This window comes from Prunus mume, linkage group LG2, assembly GCF_029339155.1.
Source record: "Prunus mume cultivar Tortuosa linkage group LG2, ASM2933915v1, whole genome shotgun sequence".
NCBI classification, from domain to species: Eukaryota; Viridiplantae; Streptophyta; class Magnoliopsida; order Rosales; family Rosaceae; genus Prunus; species Prunus mume.
Genome location: NC_142699.1, coordinates 28,121,771 through 28,147,812, shown reverse-complemented (window position 1 = coordinate 28,147,812; position 26,042 = coordinate 28,121,771). Strand labels below are relative to the sequence as shown.

General features: G+C 37.0%; 3 protein-coding genes and 3 pseudogenes across 7 annotated transcripts; all 6 read right to left on the bottom strand.

Moving 5' to 3' along the window:
• Positions 1 to 6,761: 6,761 nt before the first annotated feature.
• LOC148919974 (1-aminocyclopropane-1-carboxylate oxidase homolog 1-like) lies at positions 6,762 to 8,717 on the bottom strand. 2 transcript variants are annotated; one of them, XM_089044717.1, is made up of 4 exons: positions 7,973 to 8,717; positions 7,661 to 7,745; positions 7,229 to 7,550; positions 6,762 to 7,148 (listed from the first exon to the last, which is right to left on the bottom strand). In XM_089044717.1, exons 1-4 carry the CDS (start codon positions 8,511 to 8,513, stop codon positions 6,894 to 6,896), a joined length of 1,203 nt encoding a protein of 400 aa, XP_088900843.1. In that variant the 5' UTR covers positions 8,514 to 8,717; the 3' UTR covers positions 6,762 to 6,893. The 2 variants fall into 2 exon arrangements, with proteins under 2 accessions (XP_088900843.1, XP_088900841.1); XM_089044715.1 differs by lacking the exon at positions 7,661 to 7,745 and having other exon boundaries at positions 7,969 to 8,708.
• Positions 8,718 to 10,688: 1,971 nt separating this feature from the next.
• LOC103324116 (1-aminocyclopropane-1-carboxylate oxidase homolog 1-like) lies at positions 10,689 to 13,262 on the bottom strand. Of its 2 annotated transcripts, none has more exons than XM_089044719.1 (4): positions 13,121 to 13,262; positions 12,004 to 12,527; positions 11,308 to 11,629; positions 10,689 to 11,131 (listed from the first exon to the last, which is right to left on the bottom strand). In XM_089044719.1, exons 2-4 carry the CDS (start codon positions 12,522 to 12,524, stop codon positions 10,868 to 10,870), a joined length of 1,107 nt encoding a protein of 368 aa, XP_088900845.1. In that variant the 5' UTR covers positions 12,525 to 12,527; positions 13,121 to 13,262; the 3' UTR covers positions 10,689 to 10,867. The 2 variants fall into 2 exon arrangements, with proteins under 2 accessions (XP_088900845.1, XP_088900846.1); XM_089044720.1 differs by lacking the exon at positions 13,121 to 13,262 and adding an exon at positions 12,639 to 12,779.
• Positions 12,936 to 14,794, bottom strand: LOC103324115 (1-aminocyclopropane-1-carboxylate oxidase homolog 1-like; annotated as a pseudogene). Its single transcript, XR_016123638.1, has 3 exons — positions 14,026 to 14,794; positions 13,585 to 13,906; positions 12,936 to 13,374 (listed from the first exon to the last, which is right to left on the bottom strand). The product of XR_016123638.1 is annotated as a 1-aminocyclopropane-1-carboxylate oxidase homolog 1-like (transcript).
• A 1,781-nt stretch (positions 14,795 to 16,575) lies between these two features.
• LOC103324211 (1-aminocyclopropane-1-carboxylate oxidase homolog 1-like) lies at positions 16,576 to 17,820 on the bottom strand. The gene is made up of 3 exons (XM_008226251.2): positions 17,678 to 17,820; positions 17,085 to 17,407; positions 16,576 to 16,994 (listed from the first exon to the last, which is right to left on the bottom strand). Exons 2-3 carry the CDS (start codon positions 17,301 to 17,303, stop codon positions 16,737 to 16,739), a joined length of 477 nt encoding a protein of 158 aa, XP_008224473.2. The 5' UTR covers positions 17,304 to 17,407; positions 17,678 to 17,820; the 3' UTR covers positions 16,576 to 16,736.
• LOC148919973 (1-aminocyclopropane-1-carboxylate oxidase homolog pseudogene) lies at positions 17,665 to 18,198 on the bottom strand (annotated as a pseudogene).
• Positions 18,199 to 18,780: 582 nt separating this feature from the next.
• On the bottom strand, positions 18,781 to 21,939 carry LOC103324212 (1-aminocyclopropane-1-carboxylate oxidase homolog 1-like; annotated as a pseudogene). The gene is made up of 4 exons (XR_016123556.1): positions 21,463 to 21,939; positions 19,884 to 20,003; positions 19,220 to 19,499; positions 18,781 to 19,142 (listed from the first exon to the last, which is right to left on the bottom strand). The product of XR_016123556.1 is annotated as a 1-aminocyclopropane-1-carboxylate oxidase homolog 1-like (transcript).
• Positions 21,940 to 26,042: the final 4,103 nt, after the last annotated feature.

Here is a 26,042-nt window from a genome sequence, read left to right as displayed (position 1 = left end):
TCTCTGTTGAGGTGGCTTAAGTAGGTCAATTGCTAAGGCAATATGGCCCACAAAGTCTGATATTTTTTATTTAATTTTTTGTGTTTTTGTCTTTACAACAAACTGCACAACAACCCACCAACCTCTATGCTCTCCATCCCTATTTAATGAGGAGAAACTCTCGGAAATAATACTATTTTACTATTCTGTCACGAGTAAGGTTTTTTGGCTCTCAATTGTTGGTATGAGTCAACGTTCCTATTAGAAATAGAATTTATATTTTATTGTAATTATTTAATTTGAGTAGAATTATGAGATTTTGTACATATTTCCTATTTGTAACCACTCTGTATGTAGTATATATATTCCTCATTGAGAGAAGACTAAATATATCAGTTTTAAACCCTAGTTTTTTTGAGTTGGTATCAGAGCGGGTTCCGATCCGTCTCTACAACATCAAAACCCTAATCCTAAAAATACCTATTTCCGATGCACCTAGCTTATACACCTAAGCCTGTGCCGTCTTATATCTCTTACTGTCGTCGTCGTCACCTAATCTTTCGTTGTCGCCGCTATCTATCACCATGTCAGATGTCACTGACTCTTATTCTTCTAGTCCTATTGTGACGGTTCATACCGAATCGTCCACCAACCTACCTATGAGATTCAAATTGAATGGATCCAACTACGAGATATGGGCTATGATGATCGAACTCCATGCTACTACACAAGGCAAATTAGGTTACTTGACTGGCGACACTGATGCCCCTGATTCCAAAGACCCGAAATTTAGGAAGTGAAAAATTGTTGATGCTGTTGTGAAAAGTTAGATGCTTCGAACTATGGAACCCAGTTTGTTGAATATGTTTCATACTCTACCTACTGCTAAAGAAATTTGGGATGCTGTTAATAAGATGTTTTATGATGGCTCTGACATATCCCAGCTCTATGAACTGCGGTGCCAGGCTATCCGTCTCAAGCAAGAGGGTCGTCCTGTCTCTACCTATTTTGTCGAACTTAAGGCCATCTGGCTTGAATTGGACAAGAGACGTCCTTTTCAGATGAAGTGTGCTAATGATATGAAGACTTTTCAGGCTACTGTTATGGCAGATCGTGTGTATGATTTTTTGGCTGGTCTTGACGATACTTATGACAAGGTCCGCAGTGATATTCTACGAAGTGATAAAGTTTCAAGTATCGAAAATGTATTTTTTATGGTTCGTCAAGAGGCTTAACGACAGATTACAATGCTTGAATCTAGCACCAAGATTGGCAAACCTGCTATTGTGTTTGCTTCCAAAAACATTTCAGCATACATGGTTTGGCTCTTCTGCTATTCTGCCTCGTTGCCGACTTCTGCAGAAAAAGACAAACTAAAGTATGATCACTGTGGTGAAAAGAGACACATCATCGACACTGCTGATCATTGCATGGGGTACCAGATTGGGAGAAGGAGCGGAGGAGTTTAAAAAAGGAACAATTGAATAGCAAAGCTCATGTGGCTGTTACCCCTACTTCGGTGGTGACATCACCACCGGGTACGACCATCTTCGCTCATCATCGCTCGCTACCCTCCTCCGCCTTTGACTGCTGTCTCAAGCACTCTTACACCTCCGCCTCCAGGTAACTTTGGCAAGGCTTTCCATGCCTATGATACCCGAGATACAAGTTGGATTATTGATTTAGGAGTTACTGACCATATGACGTATAATTCTGCTTTATTCTCTACTACTCTTCCGCCTCATCGTGATCATGTTCTGACTGCTAATAATGCTGCTGCTCCTATCACGGGGACTAGTTCTATACTCTTGACACCTGCTTTACCATTGGACAAAATGTTACTGGTTCCATCTTTGTCTAGTAATTTATTATCTGTACCGCAAGTTACTGAGCAATTAAACTGCGTTGTATCTGATGTATCCGTCTTTTATCTTACTACATGATATTCGGACTCGGGAGATCTTTGGTCGTGGTACTAAAAAAGGGGGGCTTTATTATGTGGATGATGTGGCAACTAGTCGGGTCCTTTGTGCTGGTAGCATCGAAACTTCTCAGCATCGTCGGATTTGGTTGCTCCATTATCGATTTGGTTATGCCTCCTTTGGATATTTACAGCATTTGTTTCCTGTATTATTTAGTGGTGTCAACGAGTCTGCTTTCCAATGTCAGACTTGTATTTTAGCTAGGAGTCATCGGGTATCTTATCCTCCAAGTTGTAATCAACGGCTTATGCCATTTGATTTAGTTCATTCTGATGTTTGGGGACCTTCCCCGGTTTTACAACCTTGGGAGTTCGTTGGTTTGTGTTATTTGTGGATGATTGCACTCGTATGATGTGGTTATATGGGATGAAAAATAAAAATGATGTGATTGAAATTTTTTGAAGTTTCTATCAGATGATTCAGACTCAATTTATGCTCCATATCAAGGTTTTTCGATCTGATAATGGTGGAGAATTTGTTAATTCAGCCTTATCCCATTTTTTTCACACTAAGGGTGTACTCTATGAGACTACTTGCCCTCAACCACCACAACAGAATAGGGTTACTGAACGTAAAAATAGATCCTTGCTACTGCCCGTGCTCTGCTGCTTGGTGCCTCGATTCCAAAGCGGTTCTGAATGGATGCTGTTACCTATGCAATCTATCTCTTGAATCGTCTACCTTCACGAGTTTTTGATTTCCAAACTCCTATGCAAGTACTGACCTATCATATCTCTGCCTCTTCTATGCTGACTCTGTCTCCAAAGGTGTTTGGTTGTGTTGTCTATGTTCACCTCCATCAAAATCAGAGGAGTAAGCTGGACCCATGTGCTCTCTGCTGTGTCTTTCTGGGTTTCTTTCCTCATCAGAAAGGCTACCAATGCTATCGTCCTGCAATACGACGTCTATATGTCTCTATGGATGTTAGCTTTATTGAGGATGAAATGTTCTTCTCTAATACACCCGAGCATGTCCTTCAGGAGGAGACTAGTAGTGAAGGTCATAACTGACTAGATTTACAAGGAGGAGTAGTATTGGATAGTTTGATACAAAGGGAAGAACCGATCGAACCTGCTGAACCTCGCTACACCGGCCGAACTCGCTACACTAGATGAACTCGCTATTTTAATCGATGTCACTCATCATCGAACCGATTGCCCCATGAAGCTTATCTAATAGTACCCGATCAAGCTCCCCTGGATATTCCTGAGGTAAGTGTTTGTATTCATACCTGTGATAATTCTTATGTTTTACCGCCTAGACGGAACTGTGGGGTTCCACCTGATCATTACTCACCAAAAGGCAAAGCGATATTTCCCATTATGTGTCTGATCACAGGTTATCTCCTGAGTGCAAAGTGTTTGTGACTAGAATAGATAATATTAAAATTCCAACTCGTGTTGAGGAGGCATTTCATGATCCAAAGTGAGCTGAAGCCATGAATATTGAAATGAAGGCATTGCAAAAAAATAAACATGGGACATTGTTGATCTACCAAAGGAAAAGAAGCCTGTATGATGCAGATGAGTGTTTATAGTTAAATATAATGCAGATGGTACTGTGGAGAGGTACAAGGCAAGATTAGTAGCTAAAGGGTTCACTCAGATATATGGAGTTGATTATCATGATACTTTTGGACTTGTGGCTAAGATGAATACTGTCAGAGTTTTGTTGTCCTTAGCAGTAAACTTAAATTGGACCCTAAGGCAATTTGGTGTAAAAAATGCATTCTTACATGGTGAACTAGAAGAAGAAGTGTACATGAGTCTTCCACCAGGGTATATGGTTACCAGTGAAACGGGGTACGTGTGCAAATGGAAAAGGCGTTGTACGGGTTAAAGCAGTCTTCTCGGCATGGTTTGGCAGATTTACCACCACTATGAAGAAGTTTGGTTACCAACAGGCCAATACTGATCATACTCTATTCCTTAAGCATAGGGCTGGTAAGGTGACTTTGTTGATTATTTATGTTGATGATATGATTGTGACTGGTGATGATACTGTAGAAATTGAGAGACTGCAAAAACATTTAGCATATGAATTTGAGATGAAAGATTTGGGCAGTCTGAAATATTTTCTAGGAGTGGAAGTCACTGATCTAAACATGGCTTATTTCTTTCACAAAGGAAGTATGTCATAGATCTGCTAGCAGATACTGGAATGCTTGATTGTAAACCAACTAATACACCTATTGTTGAGAATCATAAACTTGGTGTTTATGTGGATCATGTCCCAACTAAGAAAGAAAGATACCAAAGGTTGGTTGGGAGATTTATTTATTTATCATTGACACGCCTTGATATTGCATATGATGTAAGCATTGCTAGCCAATTTATGCATTCACCTAGTGAGGATCATATGGATGCTATGATGCGTATTCTGAGTTACTTAAAGTATGCTCCTGGGAGAGGTTTATTATTTAAGAAAAATGGTCACTTGGATCTAGAAGGTTACACTGACGCAGATTATGCAGGGAATATTACAGATAGACGTTCTACATCAGGTTACTTCACCTTTGTTGGTGGTAACCTAGTTACGTGACGTAGCAAGAAGCAAAACGTTGTGTCTCGATCCTTCGCAAAGTCTGAGTACAGAGAGATTGCCCAAGGGGTTTGTGAAATACTATGGTTGAGGTGGTTACTTGCTGGAATTGGGCTTAGACCGAATGCTGCTACAAAGCTCCACAGTGATAATCAGTCTACATTTGAAATTGCTAACAATCCGGTGCAACATGATTAAACTAAGCATGTAGAAGTTGATCAACATTTCATTAAGGAGAAGCTGGAGCATAAGTTAATTTATATACCTTTTGTGCCTTCTTCAGAGCAGCTTGCAAATATGTTGACCCATGCCGTGTCAAAGAGCCGATTTGAAGACTCACTTGACAAGTTGGGTATTACCGATATCTATGCACCAACTTGAGGGGGAGTGTTGGCGTGAGTCAATGTTTCTATTAGGTATATAATTTGTTCCTATTAGGAATAGAATTTATATTTTATTGTAATTATCTAATTTGAGTAGGATTATGAGATTTTGTACATATTTTCTATTTGTAACCACTCTGTATGTAGTATATATATTTCTCATTGAGAGAAGAATAAATATATCAGTTTTAAACCTTAATTATTTTGAGTTCAATGAGGCAACCAACCAATAAAGAAGGTATCTGTAAACTTGTCATTTTCCTTTCTCTTTTCCCTGTCTTGTATTCTAGTCTATACGAAAAGATTGCGATGGTGTGCAAAATGCTGGATCTGAAGATGGTCAAATATACTAATAACAATATTCTAGTCTGGTTAAAATGGTTTTCTTAAGATTTGAAGGAAAGGAAAAACTACGTAATCTTGAGAAAAAAGGTGAAGCAAATCTATCAGCAGTCAATGGAAGCATGTTCGATTATCTCATGGCTTACGTCTGGGATGATATTTAAATCATTTGAATGGTTCAAATTATTATTATTTTTTTGTTGAGAAATAACCAGATGCATTCATAACAGAGGCAATTATAAAATGTACATGAAGAACACTGCCCTAGAGGAGGGTTCTTGCAAACAATAAACCAAACAATTAAGCAAGACAATACATTTAAAGCAAGAACAGTGAGCAAAACTCCACTGACATTTTAAACCAAGCTAACTCAGAGAGGAAGATGACAGGATCAATGGGAACTCTGCAATCAGTACTGAGAGATCATGTCAGAGAACCAACTCTCATCAATTTTCCGATATGAAAACACCAAGGGCGGAATTAGGAATTTTTCAATGGGTGGGCTAGCTAAAGTTATTAGCTTAAAATTTAATGATTTTTTTTTTTTTTTTTTTTTGTACTTACAATTTCTATAGTCTTTCTAGAAATAAAAGTAAACATTAAATCATATAAACCAAGCTAGTTCATAGCTCCATAGACTAATTTTCAATAAGTTTTAACATAAACCAAATAGGGTTTAACACCATAGTGGATTGAATATCTAAGGCTTTTTATCTAGATTGACCTTAGGTAATTTCATGCATTCATATCATACATGAAAAGTTGTTTTATGTAAAAATATTGACTAAGTATGAAAAATGAATTTTCGGAATAATCATTTTCTCAAGATAATTTTTGGCGGCTTTTATTCCTCACACATCAAATAAGAAAACTTGATTTTATGGGAGTTTAGTATGAAGTATATATTAACTTAATGAGCCATCATTTTTAGCATAAATCGTATTTTGCACTAAAACCGATTTTTCATATTTTGATTTAGTGGGAATTTGATTTTCTAGTATTTTTATTTGAATTAAAATGGGTGGTACTTTATTATTTACATTGTAAACTTAAGTAAATGTCTTTGTCATTTTACTTTTATTTTTATATTACTCCATGTCCTTAAATGTTGAAAATGGAAATAAGGTAATCTGTACGACGCCACTGACTGGACTAATATTAAAAATAAACTGTAGCCCTTAGTGTGGTTCCGCCCTTGGAAAACACCATAAAGTGAAAAGGCATTTACCACTCAAATTCCACCTTCACCTTTGGATAAAAATGCTTTGGCAAGCCAAATTTTCTCAGTTATTTTGTTTCATTAACTGAGATTGAACAAATAGTTGCCATTATTTCCTTATTTAGATTAGAGGCCGTACGTTGTCATTATTATTTACTCGTCCACCACTACAATGAGCTGAAAAATAAATTTGTCATAGACCTAAGACCAGAAAGAAACCAAGCACTAAAATCCACAAAAGTGACAGCTTTAATTTTTGCAATGTAGGAGGATCTGTAGCTGCTGTAGACTTTAACAAAAGGAAAAGAAATGAAGTTAGGCGGAAATTATTTTAACAAAGCAATCACTGTTTGTTGTACATGAAACTTCACAATGTGGTAATCAGACAACATAGTTCAGCCATAACTATTACATCTTGAAAGTGTCAACCAGTGGAAATTGTTGGCTTCAAAGCCTGAAATGGGCAAGACCAGACTTCTCATCAAGCCCCTGAGAAAAGAACTTGCCATAATATTCACTTATCAAGAAATGTCTATACAGAGGAGGGTTCTGTTCTGATATAAGCTCTTTGATTGGACCATAGGACTTGGCAAGTGCTCCAGTTCTCTGTCCTGTGAAAAAGCAAGCTATGGAAACTCTTGGACCGGCCCGGTTTGCAAGCACTCTATGTTGAACACTCTGAAGCTTGTCATTAGATATAGCCTGGACAAATTTAGGAAGCCTTAGAAAAATTGGTGAATAGCAGAAAAAATGAAAATGTGCTTGGAATTGGATAAACAAACCTGAAGAAAGTCAGCAATATTTACTACTAAGCCACCTGAAATAGGGTGAACATTAACCCATTGATTGTCATGAAGAACTTGGAGGCCACCAATTTGGTCTTGAAGAAGAATTGTGAGGAAAGAAGGATCTGAGTGCTTGCTACTTCCCAGTGTAAGTTCTGGTTCTGGGCACGCTGGATAGTAGTGGCACACAAAGGAATAATCTTTAGAACATTCTAATTCCCTTAGGTGGTCAGGCTTGAGACCAAGAGCTTCTGATAACAATCCAAAGAGTTGGTCTCCCAAACTTTTGACATGCTTTGTGTATTCAATTACTGCATCTCTGCATTTTGGAGTGAACAAATGTGTAAAAAGTATCTGAAAAGTTGGGGTTTCTTATTTTAATAAACTACGAAGGGATGGAAGTTTCTCAAACACGCCCTACTAAGGTGCCGTATGGGTTTGAACATGAGGCCACTCGTCTTCAAGCCAAGATCCTTTAATTTACAATGAGTCTCTAATGGGCTAGACCCATTGGCTCCAAAGAAACATTACAGTTGAATTGGTAGAATACATTTGTGATGTGAGAACACATATGAACACAGTTTCCAGAAGGAGCAATTTTTAATTATTAGGGGACAAGCCAATCAGTAAAAATCACCAAGTTAATCAGTCTAAATTAGACCACCAATAACTTAAAAAATAATACGACAAAATCAAGAACACAAGTAATGAAATTGAAAGGGTTTCTGAGCAAATACCTACAAACTGAAGGGAGTTGTTTGGGGTCCTGATCAACAACAGCCTTTGCAAAAGCCAGAGTGTCCCTCCAATTAGCTGCTCTTGATTGGTACAGATCAAAATTGGTATTGAATCTGACAGTTCTTTCTCGATCACGGGAATAGAACTCTTTCTTCACATCAAGATCTTGCTCATGAAACTTGCGCACTCCTTGGATCATATTTTCCAACACAGTCAATGGGACTTCATGGTTGACCACTTGGAAAAAGCCCCATGTTTTGGACGCGGCCCTAACTTCATCTACAATCTGCTTGTGGAGATCACCGTTGATACCTTGGAGATCAATGACAGGAACTTGCAGGTTGGGTTGGTGACATGTGGGGAAGTGAGTGAGCTCATTGGATGGCCCTATGAATATCTTGGGTACATGAAGTGTGCCGGCATCAACTAGGCCTTTTACACCAGCCTTTGTGTCATCAAAAGCTTTTAGCTCTTTGGCTCGGTCGTATTTAGACTGGTTTTCATCATGTGATGATGTTCTGTGGCCAAGAACTGAGGTATCCATGATCTGCTCAATACAAGAAAACTTGATAAAGTGTTGATCTTTCAGATTAAGTTACAAAATATGGTCGTAGTTTCATCTCTGTTGAGGTGGCTTAAGTTAGGCCAATTGCTAAGGCAATTTGGCCCACAAAGTCTGATTTTTTTAATTTAATTTTTTGTGTTTTTGTCTTTGGGATTTACAACCAACTACACAACCCACCAACCTCTCTGCTCTCCATCTCTCTTTAATGGGGAGAAACTCTCGGAAATAATATTATTTTTTCTATTCTGTGAGTAAGGCTTTTTGGCTCTCACCTCAATGGAGAAATTATAAAGTGATACTGTATCACCAAAATTTGCCACATGTATTTTTTTAAACAAAATTAAAATATATTTTACAACTGAACTTTGGCTTACAACTTTACCCTTCAACTTTAATGACCCTAACCCTTCCCCTCTCCGGCTTCCCTGTGCTATGCCCCTGCTATCGACGCCACACAACCCTGTTCCCTTCCCCTCTCAGCCACCCACCCCGGCCTTCCCTCCCCCTCCAATATTCCCACCCCCTCTCTCCCTCTCATTTTCGGTGAAAAGTTAAACCCATTAATAAAAAAGCCAACAATCTTAAAAATATGAGCAAACCCATTAAACATGAAACCATAAATCTTTAAATAAATAAATAAATAAAACACTAGTGAAAGAAGGGAAGATTGACGTAATGGGCAACCCGGAATTAATTGTGTTATAGAGCAAGTCATTGGGGCGGGCCTTGATGAAAGAAATCCGCCAAAAATCTCCCCCTTCTACATCAGATTCTTCTTCTTCTCACCATCTTCATTATCAGCTTTCATTCAAGGTCTTTTTAAAAGAGTAAGAAGTGAAATTTTCAGAGATTACCCATCTTCTTTAGCTTCAAGGGTGTCTCCAGAGATAAAATGGTAGAGTTTGACTGGATTTTGCTTATGGGTTTTGAGTCCTTTGACAATAGAAGTTCTCTAGATTCATTAACTATGAAGACGGTGAAGGCTGAGGTAGGTGGTGAGGGAGAAGGGAAGACGTGTGGTGTTGCAGATAGCAGGCATAGCGTAGGGAAGAAGACGGTGGACAGGGAAGACAGTGGGGAGGGGTTTCGGTCAAAGTCCAGCAGTAAAATATATTTTAATTTTGTTTAAACAAAATACATGTGGCAGATTTTAAGTGGGAGTATCACCAGCTAATGTGGTGATACAGTATCATTCTATAATTTCTCCTCTCGATGAGGCAACCAACCAATAAAGAAGGTACCCGTAAACTTGTCATTTTCCATTCTCTTTTCCCTGTCTTGTATTCTAGTCTATACGAAAAGATTGTGATGGTGTGCAAATGCTGGATCTGAAGATGGTCAAATCTACTAATAACAATATTCTAGTCTGGTCAAAATGATTTTCTTAAGATTTGAAGGAAAGGAAAAACTACGTAATCTCGAGAGAAAAGGTGAAGCAAATCTATTGGCAGTCAATGGAAGCATGTTCGATTATCTCATGGCTTACGTCTGGGATGATATTTAAATCATTTGAATGGTTCAAATTATTATTATTTTTTTGTTGAGAAATAACCAGATGCATTCATAATAGAGGCAATTATAAAATGCACATGAAGAACACTGCCCCAGAGGAGGGTTCTTGCAAACAATAAACCAAACAATTAAGCAAGACAATACATTTAAAAGAAAGAACAGTGAGCAAAACTCCACTGACATTTTAAACCAAGCTTACTCAGAGAGGAAGATGATAGGATCAATGGAAACTCTGCAATCAGTACTGAGAGATCATGTCAGAGAACCAACTCTCATCCATTTTCGGATCTGAAAACACCATAAAGTGAAAGAGAATTTACCACTCAAATTCCACCTTGACCTTTAGATAAAAGTCATAGCATCTCTAGCACCACACACGATCCCACACCACCATAAGATAGTAGATCCCACCACATGCTTCAACTCCACCTCCCACAGAAGATAGATCAAAGGAGATCTACACTCAAAGCCCAAAAATTCAAGAACACAACCAAAAAGGGGTTGCAGAAAAGGGGTGTTTTACAGATGAATAAGAAGATGCGAGAGAAAGAGATAGAGAGAGAGTGCCACAGACTATGGTGAGCAAAATTGTGCAAAAGATTGAAATGGTGATCCATTTGTGCAATCAAATCTGCTTCAGCCTTTATAAACTACAAGCATCAATAGGGGCACTGCATTATCAAACATATGTGGTTTGTTTGTAACATAATACAAAGTTTAAGCATATGGTATAGTTGCCTTATTTCATTGTGACCTTTGCCACTTGAAGGAACTCTTAACATATGTTCACAGCCACTGATCTACAGCGCAGGGGACTTATTTCATTGTTGCCTCTGCCACTTGAAACGTGTTAGGGCAGAGTTCCCATGAAGCCCTTTTCCGTCGTAGTGAGCACTGAAGTTTTGCAGTGAGGTTTCCCGGTATAGAGGCGGATGATCTTCAGACAACAATTCCTTTATGGGGCCGTACAACCTTGTTGATGGGTAAAAATTCAGGGTGAAAAAACAAGCAACAGATACTCTTGGTCCTGCATGGTTAGCAAGCACTTGATGCTCCACACTCTTAAACCTGTCATTGGATACAAGCTGCAAGAACATTAAATAGAACAATTAGTAAAAAGGACACAAGAGAACTATCTTATAGAAGACAGAATTTCCTGAAATAGCTGAAAAAAGCTCTCTGAAAAACAAATACTAGGCACATCAGAGCAATTAGAGGATCATTAGTACAGAACCATGCTGAAACATAGAAAGGGGCTTGCCTGCAAGAGATCTCCAATGTTCACAACTAGAGCTCCAGGAACAGGAGGAACATCAACCCACTCGTTTTCGTACAGAACCTGGAGGCCACCAATTTGGTCCTGAAGTAGTATGGTGAGAAAAGAAGGATCTGAGTGTTTGGTAGTTCCCATAGTCAGTTCAGGCTCAGGGCATGGCGGATAGTAGTGGCTAAGAATTACATGCCCCTTTGCACAATCCAAGCCTAAAAGGTGGTCAGATTTCAGCCCAAGTGCCTCAGATAGCAATTCAAACAATGTGACACCTAATTTGTGAACATGGTCTGAGTACTCCATGGTTGCGTCTCTGCGTATTAAATCAACAGAGAGAAAAAGAAAAAACCATGCACCAACTTGGATGAGAAATATTTGTCACCCATTTAACTAGATCCAAATTTCAACTTTCCACAAATCAATGCTCCGCTTCTTAACATATGTATGAAAACCATAATTACTTGTACAAGTTAGAGATTTTGGTCCACGAACCATTCTCTATATACGCAGGTTACTAATGTTATAAAAACTGTTAATTTAACAACATAACATGTCAAAACAACAAAAATGTTTCGTTATCCTTAGCATTACACACAGTACATTACTGAGATATGCAGTCTATAGGATTCTATAAGTTATCAAAAAAGAGAAGAAAAGAACTACATGATTATGAGGAATCATATATACCTGCAAACGTCAGGCAATTCTTGAGGATCAAGAGGTTCAGGACCCATGACACAAAACAAACTGTCCCTCCAACTAGCAAACTTTGTCCGATACAAATCAAAGTTACTCCTGAACTTGACCTTCCTCATCTGCTCCCTACTATAGTACTCGGCCTTCACCTCCGTCAGCAGCTCGTGAAACCCACGCGCCCCCGCCAACATCTCCTCCAACACTCTCTTGGGTATCCCATGGTTCATCACCTGGAAGAACCCGACAGTCTCCGCTGCCTGCCGGACTCCAGCGACCACGTCATCATGCAGGCCGGTAGTGTCAGCGAGATCCACGATAGGGATAGTGAACTGGGGTCGGGTTGGTTGGCTGGAACTTGGGTAGCCGGCGGCGGAATATTCCGGTGGCCGGACAAAAATTGATGGGATTTTTGTGATGCCTTTGTCAACGATCCCTTTGACACCAGCTTTTGATTCGTCAAAGTCCTTTAGCTGTTGGAGACGGGCTTGGTTTGTTGAATTCGGAGACACCATGTTCTTGGTTTTGAAATCAAAATGAAACTTTGGTTAAGGCTTCATTAGGAAATGTTCGCACGCTCTTATTAAATATTACTCAAATCCAATAACGTGTTTTGGTCAGCAGTTTACAATTTACTATTCAATAATGTTTGGTGGTGATGCCTTTGTCCAGGATCCTTCTGACACCAGCAGAGACATAACCCCACTTGTCCGTTTCCTTCTCTGTCTTTTTGGTCCTCGTCTTGTATACCGTTTAAACTCAAATTTACACATGTATCTTGAATTGAAAAATATGCATGGTATCATATAATTGGTTTTGTTTTGTGGTGCATTCTGAATAAAGCACATGGTAAAAGCCTATATAACATCTTCACCACATTTGGTACTTACAAACCACACTACCAAAAAAAGGTGAAGGAAAATATGTTAACAGCAACAAATTCAATGCATTAGGTGCCTTATTTCAATGGATTCCGTATACGGTGGCCATTCGTATCCAATTCGTACAAATTGAACTGTTACTCCAAATCTAAGTAGCCTACTAGTAATCTGAACTCATCAATCCAAGAGTGAACAATATAGCATGAGTTTCCTAATTCATTGTTTGTTACCTTTGGCACTTGAAATGTGTTAGTGCAGAGTTTCCATCAAGCCCTTTCTTATCGTAGTAGGCAATGAAGTCTTTCAGTGAGGTTTCTTTGTAAACAGGCGGACGATCTTCTGACAACAACTCCTTTATGGGGCCGTACAACCTTGTCGAAGGGTGAAGATGCGGCGTTAAAAAGCAGGCAATGGATACTCTTGGCCCTGCATGGTTTGCAAGCACCTGATGTTCTACGCTCTTAAATCTGTCATTCGACACTAGCTGCAATAATTACAATACAACAATCATTTCAAGGAATTTAGTCACAAATATAAAAAATATCGATTTTGCAGATGCGGATTAGGCCAATTGTCCAAAGTAGTGTGCAGCCCCTGCACTCAAGTTCGATCTCCCTCCCCATATATTAGAACAGTTTGTGGAAGGAAAAAAAATCTGTTTTCACATAGTTGTTAGAGGAATTAGAGGGCTTGCCTGCAAGAGATCTCCAATGTTGACTACAAGAGCTCCAGGCACAGGGGGAACATCAATCCACTGGTTCTCATACAAAACTTGGAGGCCACCAATTTGGTCCTGGAGTAGGATGGTGAGAAAGTCAGGATCTGAGTGTTTGCTGGTGCCCATTGTGAGTTCAGGCTCAGGGCACGGTGGATAGTAGTGACTAAGAATAAGATGCCCCTTTGCACAATCCAACCCAATAAGGTGGTCAGGTTTGAGCCCAAGTGCCTCCGATAGCAATTCAAACAATGTGACACCCATTTTGTGAACATTTTCAGAGTATTCCATAGTTATGTCTCTGCAAATTAGATTTTTCAAAAAAGAAAAGAAAAACAACATGTACCAAGTGGGATGAGAATAAATTGCCATCCATTTTACTAGACCAAAATTTGAACTTTTCCCAATACTCTGACATACCTGCAAATTAGAGGCAATTCTTGAGGATCAAGAGGCTCAGGACCCATGACACAAAACAAACTGTCCCTCCAATTAGCAAACCTTGACTGATACAGATCAAAGTTACTTCCAAACTTGACTTTCCTCAGCAGCTCCCTGCTGTAGTACTCAGACTTCACCTCCCTGTGCAGCTCGTGGAACCCACGCGCCGCCGCCAACATCTCATCCAACACTCTCTTGGGTATCCCATGGTTCACCACCTGGAAGAACCCAACAGTCTCTGCGGCACGCCGAACTCCGGCAACCACGTCAGCACGCCGGCCGACTGTGTCAGGTGAGGTCCACAACAGGAACACTGAACTGGGTTCGAGTTCGATGGCCGGAACTTGGTTTGTCGCAGCCAGAAAATTCCGGCGGCCGAACGAAAATTGGTGGGATTTTTGTGATGCCTTTGTCGACGATCCCTTTGACACCAGATTTGGACTCGTCAAAGGCTTTTAGCTGTTGCAGACGGTCTCCGTTTGCTGTGTACCCGGAGATCATTTTCATGCACCTGTTTTTCCTGTAAAATCTTGCAAACTTTTTTAGCACTTGGTTGAAAACACCCAGAGGCTTTTCTTGAAGGCAAGGACACGTGTTTCTATTTTGTGCCACATATGAACTTTGCAATTTACGTTAGGCTTTGATTGGATTTGATCATGTCATTTCCTCTGTTATGTAGTGGGAAAGGGCAGACAGGTTTGAGGATTGAGTTTTGCCCTCATTATGCTCTTTCTAAAAAAATTGGAATGTTGCTACCAAGGTAAAGTCACAATGATGTTAAACAGAGGCGGATCTAATAAGGCGCAAGGAGGTGCAGCTGCATTGGAATTATTTATTTTTATATTATATTTACTTAAGTTTACAATGAAATAAGAGACTCTATTTGACTCAAATAAAAATCTAAAAATCAAATTCCACCAAATCAAAATATGAAAATTTTTTAGTGCAAAATATGATTTAGGCTAAAAATGATGGCTCATTAAGTCAATATATACTTCATACTAAAATCCCATAAAATCAAGTTTTCTTATTTGATGTTTATAAATAAAATTATCTTGAGAAATGATTAGATATGATGCAATTGGAATTAGTTGGTGAAATGGTGGACCAGAATATTTACAGGATAGGCTATTTTTATTTTTATTTTTATTGGAATCAATTATAAGTCTTATTTTCAAATATATATATATATATAGTGAGCTTGAGGATTTCGATAAGTTTATTTGAGGATACCCCACCGTATATTGTATTTCATTAATTCAAACTATTTATTTTTGTAAATATTCATTCGAAGATCATCTCTACAAAAAATCACTTGAATATGATATCATTTGACCACTTAATTAAATTATTGAAATTTTAATACTTTCTTGAAGAACCGTGTTCATTATTTTTGTAGGACACACTAGATGTCTAAATGGTTTCCGATTTGTCTAATTTTTTTAAAGAATGATCTATGAATGAAGACTTAAAAAATAGATGATTTCGATTGTTGGAAAAAAATTTGTAGGGTACCTTAAATAGTGTTATTCAAATAAAATTATTCGAGGATCCCTCAATTGAAGGGGAGTGTATATAAATATATATATATATATATATATATATAAAGCAATATTTTCTTCAGATTAATGAAAGTGGTATACTTTTGTACTAATTCAGTATATTTCCTTCAAATTTAAAACTATTTTCAAAATTCATTAAAAATATATATATATTTTCAGAGAGATATCTGAACAAAAAACCTACAACAAACAAAGAAAACCTAGAAAACCCAAAATTCAGAGGCTAAGACGAAGATTGGTCTTGTTATTGGTTGGGTGACGGACCTCCTTGGCTCCTAGATGGTGTTAGGGAGGATTGGTCTCGTTTTGTCTAACTTTGTAATAGGGTTGTTGACTCTTTTGTTTAGTCATTAGTATGGGTGGTGCTCTTTCCTACTCCGGCATTTTATCCCTTGTGGTTTTCCCAGGGAAGTTTTTAACAAAGTCACCATTAACATGCTCGTTCTTACCATGTAATGTTCTCTTTGGGTTGAATGCAATATCATTTTCTCTATAATAATTTAAAAAAAAAAAAAAAAGAGGCTAACACGAAGAACAATTTGAAGCTTGAGGATTTTGGCTCATTAATGGAGTGGTTAGTTAGGGAGGGTCCATATTTCAAAATTTCCAAAAGAAGCAACATCAATAAATTTGAAACAACAAAATCAGAGAGACATATAAACATTATTTGAGCCAAATCAAAAACTAAATAAACCAAAGAAGCGAGGAAAAAAAATTAGTAATTGAAGTATTAAAGTATTTGGCTGTAGATGGGGTTGCTTTCTAGAAAAAGTGGTGGGCTTAATTTATTTTGGATTGAGTTTACACAATTAAGCCTAATTTATCTCTCTCTAAAGTCAACACTAGGCTAGAGTCCACCCTAGCCCAAACATGGATCCGCCCTTGATTGGTGATGTTGAATTGAACGTATAGAAAAGCACCTTTCTTGTTTTTCTATATTAGTCCCTTTTGCCAACGAGATCTGGCCTAGTAGAAAAAGGCATTGACCTGCATACCAAAGTTCTATTGTATTACATGTACATTGAAAACTAAAACGTACTAGACCTTTCAACTCAACTCAAGCACACATTTGTGATACATAAGAGACTGATTCATTATTATTGCATAAACACATACACATGGCCTAATTCAGAGCTTGAAATAGTCAAGTGCAGAGACCCCATTGAGGCCTTTCTTGTAGTAGTACACAAGAAAATCATTCAAAGTGGTTTGTCGGTAAATTGGGGGATTTTCTTCTGATGCCAACTCCTTGATTGGCTCGTAAAGTCTTGACGACGACTTCCCCGGTGAAAAATGTCTGAAAAAACATCCCACAGAAATTCTTGGTCCTTCGTTTTTAGCCAAGACCCTGTGGTTGACGCTTATGAACTTGTCGTTTGAGATTAGCTGCACCAAAACACAAGCGTTAGAAACTATATTTTCAAAATAGAATGTCACAATCCATTTGTAAGCTGAGAAATATATTAGGGTGGTTGCCTGCAAAAGATCTCCAATGTTCACTACAAGAGCTTCAGCCACAGGAGGTACATCAATCCACTGGTTTTCACACAGAACCTGGAGCCCACCAACATGGTCTTGAAGTAGGATGGTGAGAAAAGAAGGATCTGAGTGTTGGCTAGTTCCCATTGTCAGCTCAGGCTCAGGGCATGGAGGATAGTAGTGGCTAACAATAAGAGGCCCTTTTGCACAATCCATGCCTATAAGGTGCTCAGATTTGAGCCCGAGTGCCTCTGATAGCAATTCAAACAAAGTGACACCTAGTTTGTCGAACTTGTTCGGAGTATTCCATAGTTATGTCTCTGCAAATTAAACCCAAAAAAATAAAATCATAAATCAATGTTCCATATTTATAACATATCTAAAAGTCATAGTACTTTTTCAAGTTAGAATATACATAACACTAAATATAGTAAGTATCCTTTGGCAAAAATATATTGTCAAACTGTTAATCTATCAGACACACACTCGATACGGCATGCTATGTTAACAAACTATTAGTATACAATCAATTGAATCAATCATGTAGAGGCATCAAATTTATTCACCAATTATATGTTCATTCAATGTACCTGCAAACCACAGGCAATTCTTGAGGATCAATAGGATCAGGACCCATAACACAAAACAGACTGTCCCTCCAATTAGCAAACCTTGACTTATACAAATCAAAGTTACTCCCAAACTTGACCGTCCAGCCCGGCCCAGTCCTATAGTACTCAGCCTTCACCTCCATTGGCAGCTCGTGGAAATCACGCGCGGCCTTCAACATCTCCTTCAACACTCTCTTGGGTATTCCATGGTTCACCACCTGGAAGAACCCAACGGTCTCCGCAGCCCGCCGGACTCTGGCAACTACGTCAGCATGCCTGCTGGCAGTATCAGCAAGGTCCACGACCGGAATACTGAATTGGGTTTGGGTTGGTTGGCCGGAACTTGGGTCGTCGCCTGCGGAATCTTCCGGTGGCCGGACGAAAATTGGTGGGATTTTTGTGATGCCACCATCGACTATCCCTTTGACACCAGCTTTAGACTCGTCAAAGGCCTTTAGCTGTTGAAGACGGTCTTGGTTGCTTGAGTTCCCAGAAACCATTAAATCAGGTAACTTATAGTGCTTCAAAGGCAGAAGAGAAGCTTTGCCTGAAGGCTATTGCAATTGCATCATATATATATGGAAGTTTACATGTGCTAGCTTATGTTAATGGACTTACTAAAGTCAACAATGTTTGGCTATAACCACCCTGTATTCTTCCTTCTACAGGGACATGGGGAAGACAATTAATTGGCAAATGTGTGGCTGTGGTGATAGGATTTAACGTGGATCTGTCTTCACAAATGAAGAGCGGTTTGATAACAATTTCAATTTTTTTTTTTTTTTAAAAATTTTTTTTTTGTGCTAAAATATAGAGGAAAAATAATGAGAGATGAGATGAGATTGAGAGGGAAGATGAGAGGGAAAGATGAGGAGGAGAAGTAATAAAAGTGAAAACAAAATTTAAAAACTGAAATCTATTTGAAATTGTTTTCATTTTTTTTACTCCTTACTTCCATCATCCCCTCTCATCCTTTCTCCCAATTTCATCCTCAATTCCATTCTCCCTCTCATTACTCTAGCACAAAAAATGAAAACTAAAAACTAAAATTGAAATGGTTATCAAACGGGTCATAATATTCTGATCCATAAGAAAACTTTATTGCATTCCTTTTTTACAAGAGCATATATAGATTCATTGCTGCATAAACTTAACTAGACCCTACATATATGTCCGTGGCCTAGCTTCATATCTTAAAATATTCCAGTGCAGGGACCCCGTTCAGCCCTTTCGTGTAGTAATGCGCAACAAAATCTTACACCGTAGTTTCCCGATAAATTAGAGGATTTTCTTCTAATAACAACTCCTTGATTGGTCCATACAGTCTTGAAGAATTTTCCGGTGGAGGATGCTGTCTGAAAAAACATGCCACAGAAATTCTTGGACCTACATTTTTGGCCAAGACTCTGTGATTCACACTTATGAACTCGTCGTTTGAGATTAGGTGCACCAAAAAAACACATTAGAAATTATCAACGTACATAATAAGAACTCATTAGAATTTGGTTTAATTTGACTTGCCTGAAACATGTCTCCAAGATTAACGACTAGAGCTCCATGAATTGGTTTAACATCCACCCACTGATTTTCATGGAGGACTTGGAGGCCACCAATTTGGTATTGTAGGAGAACTGTGAGGAAGCTACCATCAGAATGTTGACTTGTGCCCATCGTCAATTCTGGTTCAGGACATGCCCAAGTCCTTTAGGTGGTTGGGTTTTAGCCGAAGCAGTTCAGCAACAATTCAAACAAAGTGGCCCCTAAACTCTTTACTTTCTCCGAGTAATTAACCACTATATCCCTGAAAATTGGTCATTTGCTATCGTTAAAAATATCCCAAAGATAGTTGTTTGTAGTGTTTGGTAAGGATGTATGATCTAATTATTGCAACTGAGTTCTCTTATAAATTAAGTTGAAAAATCAGAAAAGAAAAAAAAAATTATTTCCATACAATCGTATAAACTATAAAGGAATGAGAGTTTCTCATACAAACACTACAAAGTGCTATGGCTATTTGAACATGAAATCATCGGTTTACAAGTAAATTAGAATAATTTAGAATGACTTAACGATCGTTTGTATAAAATACCAACAAAAAAAATGTTAATTTGAAACACAAATAATAAAAAATAGAATTTTAAAAAATTGGCAGCATAGCAGAAGAACAATTTCCTCGCATACATACCTGCAGATTGAAGGTAATTCTTCAAGGTTGGGAGCCTGAGGAGCCAAAACACAAGACAAGGTGTCCCTCCAGTTAGCAGCTGGTGCATGATAAAGATCAAAATTAGTATAGTAAATTGAGCTTAGACCCAAAAAATTCATTTTAAATCACCTACAACCCTTTCCTTCAGTTTTCTATTTAAAATACCCAATTTTTTCAAATAATACCCGATGACTAGGATCCAACTAAGAAAGTTACCTAATATAACTTAAAATATGATTTATTGTATTTTTCAGATTCCAAAAGTACCCCTCTTTATAAGTAAATGTGTTATGGGGGGTGTAACTAATGATACCCGTTGAATTTGGAAAGATCTCTAAATAGTTGTAATGGATGTAGGAACTAATTTAGAAACTTATTTGAAATTAAATATTAAATTCCACATTAAAGTATCAGTAATCTATTTTTGAATAAATTGTGTTTTCCTTCTATGAATTACGACTAGTAATCTATTTAAAGTATTAGTAATTTAAATTCAATATTAAATTTAGGAATTAATGTTGTTGTCTTTTATGAATTATACGACAAGTATTCTTTTTTATTATAGTTTTATGAATAATAGTGTACATTCTAATTATGTTGAAAAATAATTTGATAATCTATTTATTGTTTTGTTTTTAAAATACTTTTTTTAATGAACCTATTTTTTCTCCAAATATTGTACCTATTTTTTTTTCTTTATTACTTGTTTCATGAAAAATAATTTGATCATCTTTTTATTGTTTGTTTTATGAAAATAATTTTTTTTTTAAATGAGCCTATTTTTTTCTCTCAAAATAATGTACCTATTTTTTTTTTCTCTAATAATGTACCTTTTTTTTTTCTTCTAAATAATGTACCCTTTTTTTCTCTCAAAATAATGTACTAATTTTTTTTTCTCTAATAATGTACCTAGTAAAACAATTTACCTAGTATAATGAACCTATTTTTTTCTCTAAATAATGTACCTATTTTTTTTTTCTCCAACAACTTGCCTAGTATAATGAACTTATTTTTTTCTTCTAAATAATGTACCTATTTTTAATTTATAAAAAATGTGCATAAATTTTAATTATACAATGTACCTATTTTCTATAAATTATTGTGTACCTATTTTTAATTTATGAAAAATGTACGGAAATTTCAATTATAAAGTAATTGACCTATTTTTGTTAATTTTTTTTGGTAATTAATATACCTATATTTTTATACATATATATTTATATTTATATGTTTCATATGTACATTATTGGATATGTAATTTACACTTTTTTTTTTTTTTTGCAATTTTAAGGGGGCATATGTTAGAGGGAATGGCAACCAAAAGAAATAGGGTGATTGATATGCTTTTAATAGGGAGTTTTAATTACAATTATGACAGTTAATGAAATGCTTGGAATAAATTATAAATAAAATATGAAGTCTGATGGCAAGGATATAAAAACATAGGAAAACTACGACCTTTTATATCCTACTGTCATTTAAGTTTGAAATTGGGTTTAACACATAGATTTATAGAATGATGGGTATACCGTATATGTCTAGGAAATAGAAATTGTAGGGACTTATATTGGACAAGCCCAAATTAGTATTATACAAAACCTTCTTGGTATAATCGCGCGAATAAATCTCCTCCTTCACTGCTTGCTCTTGCTCATGAAACCTTCTTATTCCATCAATCATCTCCTCCAGATCCTGGACTGGAATCTCGTGGTTGACCACCTGGAAAAACCCCCACTTCTCAGAAGCTTGTCTAACTTGGTTAATGACCTGGGCACGTTGACCTGCGTCTTTGGCGATGCCTTCTAAGCTTATGACCGGGATGCTGAACCCGGAGCACTCATTGGGGCTAATTGGCACGTTGACCAGCATCTACAAGTCCCTTAACTCCAGCTTTTGAGTCATCTAAGGCCTTTAATTCACTTGTCCTGCCATAGTTGGATCCAACGCCAGCAGCTTCACTGCCTTTGGAGCTTGTCACTACCATTTTTTGCAGCTATGTATCTCGGTGTGGACTGAAGGGATTTCAGAGTCGAAAGATAAGTTGTTGTCAACGGCGAAACCATGAATTTTTCTAGAAATAGGCTGAAAAAAAACTTATTGGCTTCTTCTATAATATAATATACTAAGAAGCACGGATACGCTGGTTGAGGCGCGTATCCCGTATCCGATACGCTGAGGGATACGATACGCTGTGGATACGTGCAGATACGCAATGGATACGTATCCGACTAAACGGATACGGTCAACGACAAAAAGATACGAGTATCTGACATTACAGATACGAGTATCCATTGTTTAGGATACGTGTATCAGAAAACGTCTCCACTTCTTCTTCTTTCAGATCTTCCTTCTTCTTCGATATAAATAAGAAGCCCAGATCTTCCTTCTTCTTCTTCATCCAGCGGTGCCCCTACTCATCAATTTCTTCTTCTTCATCCTTCATTGTTGGCGGCGTCGGGTTCTCTTCTCCATTTTCATTTTGTTTTCTCACGCGTGCTTCTCTGTTCTGATAGCTGGTCTTATCCTTTTGACAAAAGGATTTTGTTTGTTTTTTTTTTGGGTCAAAGGATTTTGTTTGTTTAATAATCTCACAGTTTCACCCACACCCCACGTGATGGCTGGTCTTATCGTTTTGACAAAAGGATTTTGTTTTGTTTGTCTTATTAAAAGTAATAAAATATTATAACCAAGACAAGTGGAAGTATGTTAAAAGTAATAATATTATCATTTTTATGTTATTTAAAATATGTTTTAAATTATATATATTGTTATTTTTAAATTATTATATATTTTTTAAATTACCGTATCCACGACGTATCGTATCCTCATTTTTGAAAATTTGTCGTATCCTCGTGTCGTATCGTATCCCCGTATCCGTATCCGTGTCCGTGCTTCTTAGATAATATATAATATCTAGAATTTTTTGTTGGTAGGCGGGGCAACAAACCACCCCCAGAAAAACAGAAATCAGTAGAAATAAAAATGGAAGTCATTTAATTAGCAAACAAACAACAACAAAGAGCACAGAGAAGAGAGTGAAGAAGTGAAGGAAAAAGAAAGAGATAAGAGAAATGATGAAAAATGACGAAAGCTCTGGTGTTTAGGGTTTCCGTGAAGAAACAAATTAATTCTTGCCATCTTTTGGAGGGGGAAAGAGAATGAGGAAATACGATGAAAGCAAAATTAAATAAAGAATGAAAGGGAGAGAGAATGAAAAGGAGAGCTTTAAAGATTTAAAATAAATTAATATCTTACATTTTAAAATTTGGAAAGATTTAAAATAAATTAAGAGTGCTGCTAAACGAATCCTAAAATTAACTGAGTACACCCTACTACAAAAGTATATATTGAATTACTAATTTACCCTAATATAAAATGACCAAAAAGGATATATGGAATTGTGAAATAAATATAATTTTAATAAGTACACCCTACTAACCATATTGAACCCTAATCAAGAGATTGTTTGGTGCCCATCTTTGTGATCCGCGAGTCAGAATGACTTGGAGCAGATGAAGCCTTCCTTCTTTCTTCTCAGAACTATTTCTTGGCAACTTGGATTAGACAACTTAGAAAGTAGGTTCGGTGACACTCTATAATTTTAGTTTGAGATTGGAAGTCACAGATCTGTAATGGATGTATAATGCTCTGTAGCTATCTTATGCTCATATTGTTTTGCTCTTTTCTTATTACAGCTTTATTAATTGGAACCATGGGTGCTCTTTTGCATGCTTGTTATTCTTTTTCGTGTTACACACATAAGACTGCTATTATTTTTTCTTCAGGTTGGCATCTTGAAGCATATTTGATTGCTTTTCGGTGCTTATGGGGCAGATCAATTATAGTGCTGCCCCATGAGCATTATTCAGAATGCTTAGACTGATATATCAAAATTTCAAGTGGTTTTAGGACTTATCTTACAGTTTATGGCCACTGCCTTCCAAAAGTGATTGCAGTTATTTCATCTTTCATTGTTTTCCTTCTGATTTTATAATACCATAGAAAAACGTATTCAGAGAAAGAAATTACATTCATGAACTTGATTTCAGGGACATGTGCTCAATTAAATTAGTAATTAACAACATTAGTTTGGGTAAACATAATAACATTACAATTTGGCCTCTTATTGGTACATTGCTGAGATATTATTCCAGTTTTATGTAGCATATATCAAAATAAATATAATAATTATGAAGGCTTTTTGCTCATTTGGCTTTTTCCAACACAAAATAGGTTATGAGATAATTTGTGTTTAATTTCTCATTTGTCCTATTGTGTTTTTAACAAAGAGGTGGTGATTGCAAGAACTTGGAATTGCAAAAAAAGTGTCAATAGTTTTAGTAGAAGCATAAATCCATATGAAAAGTCAAAGATTTATAAACACTATTTCAAGCTGAAAATCAACTATAAAATAATGCTACAAGTATTAGGGTGTACCAGGGGTATTTTTGGTAGTTCTATAGGGTGTACTTAGTTAATTTTATATTTTAATTAAAATATTAGGGTGTACTTAGATTATAGAGTGTACTCAGTTAATTTTAGGGTTCGTTTAGCAACACTCTAAATTAATATCTTATACTTGATGAATTTACATGGAGGTAGGCTTATTTCTAGATAGACGGTGGGCTAATTTTTTATTTACATAGATTTCGCTTGTATAATTAAGCCCCTTAAGTCTGTTCTCTAAACACAGCACTGGGTTGGAGTCCATCTCAGCCCAAACGTAGTTCCGCTCTTTGTTGTTGGTGTTATATCTTTAACTAGTTATTTTTTTTTATTAAAATAAATAAGCTCAACTCAAATCATGTTACAACCAGAAAAACAGAAACTAGAGGTGCATTAGAATGAGCTTACCATAAAAAAGATTAAAGAGAAAAATCGATTAAGCAAAATATAAGAAAATATGGTGAATGTTTTATGTATTGATCACTGTACAAAAATTACAAATATATAACAAAGCTTAAGGAATACAAAAGGAAAGAAATCTCTAGATCCTATGTCTAAGGTAATTACACATAAAAAGGAAAATAATTGATGTCCAAGTAAGACATCTATACAACGTTAATTTTAATCTAAAGTCTTCTCTCAATTAAGCCTTGATTTCTAATACTCCCTCTCAAGTTGGAGCGTTTATGTCTAAAAGATTTAACTTGCTCTTTAATCGTAGTAAAGTTTCCTTACCCAATGCTTTTGTAAAGATATCTCTGATTTGATCTCTAGAAGGAAGGAATGCAGTACATAATGTTATGTCTTAAATTCTTTCACGAACAACATGGCAATCAATTTCAATGTTTTTGGTTCGCTCATGATAGGCCAGATTTGCTGCTATATATATGGTAGCCTTGTTGTCGCAATAAAGTGTACTAGGAAAAGATTGTGATATATACCAAGATCTTGTAAAAGATATCGTAGCCATTGAAGCTCACATGTAGCTACTGTCATTGCCCTATACTTGGCTTCTGATGAGGACCTAGATACAGTGTGCTGTTTTTTGGTTTTCCATGAAATTGGACTTGTTCCGAGAAACACACAATAACCCCTTGTTGATCTTCTTGTCATAGGGCAACTTGCCCAATTTGAGTCACATAAGGCTCACAATTTTAATTCATTATGATAGGATAACAGAATACTTGGACCAGGTGGTCCTTTTAAGTAATGAACTAAACATGTGGCAGCTTTCATATGTGGTTGGAGTGGTTGGTGTATGTATTGGCTGAGGATATTAACTGCAAAAAGAATATCTGGTCTTGTAACAGTTAGATAAATAAGTCTTCCAATCAAGCGACGATATGAGGCTGGATAATTGAGGAGATTGCCATCAATATTGTCGGGCTTTAGATATTCTTCTATGGAAAAAGGCTTAGGTTTAGCTCCCAATAAACCTGTGTCTGGGGGAAATGACTTCTCAAGACATCGTTGAATACCGGGGATTGACCAAGAACATTGAGGTCGTTTTGAGATCCGGCAAGTCCCAAAAAGGCATGCCAAACCCAAGTATTGAATGGTGCAATGACCTCCAGAATTATATTTTTTTTGTCCTTCCTATTCCCATAATCTCCTTGTTAAGCAGTTGGGCAATTCTTCCACTGCCATTGCATGCAGTCGATGCTTCCAATCATGCCTGGGAAACCTCGAGCC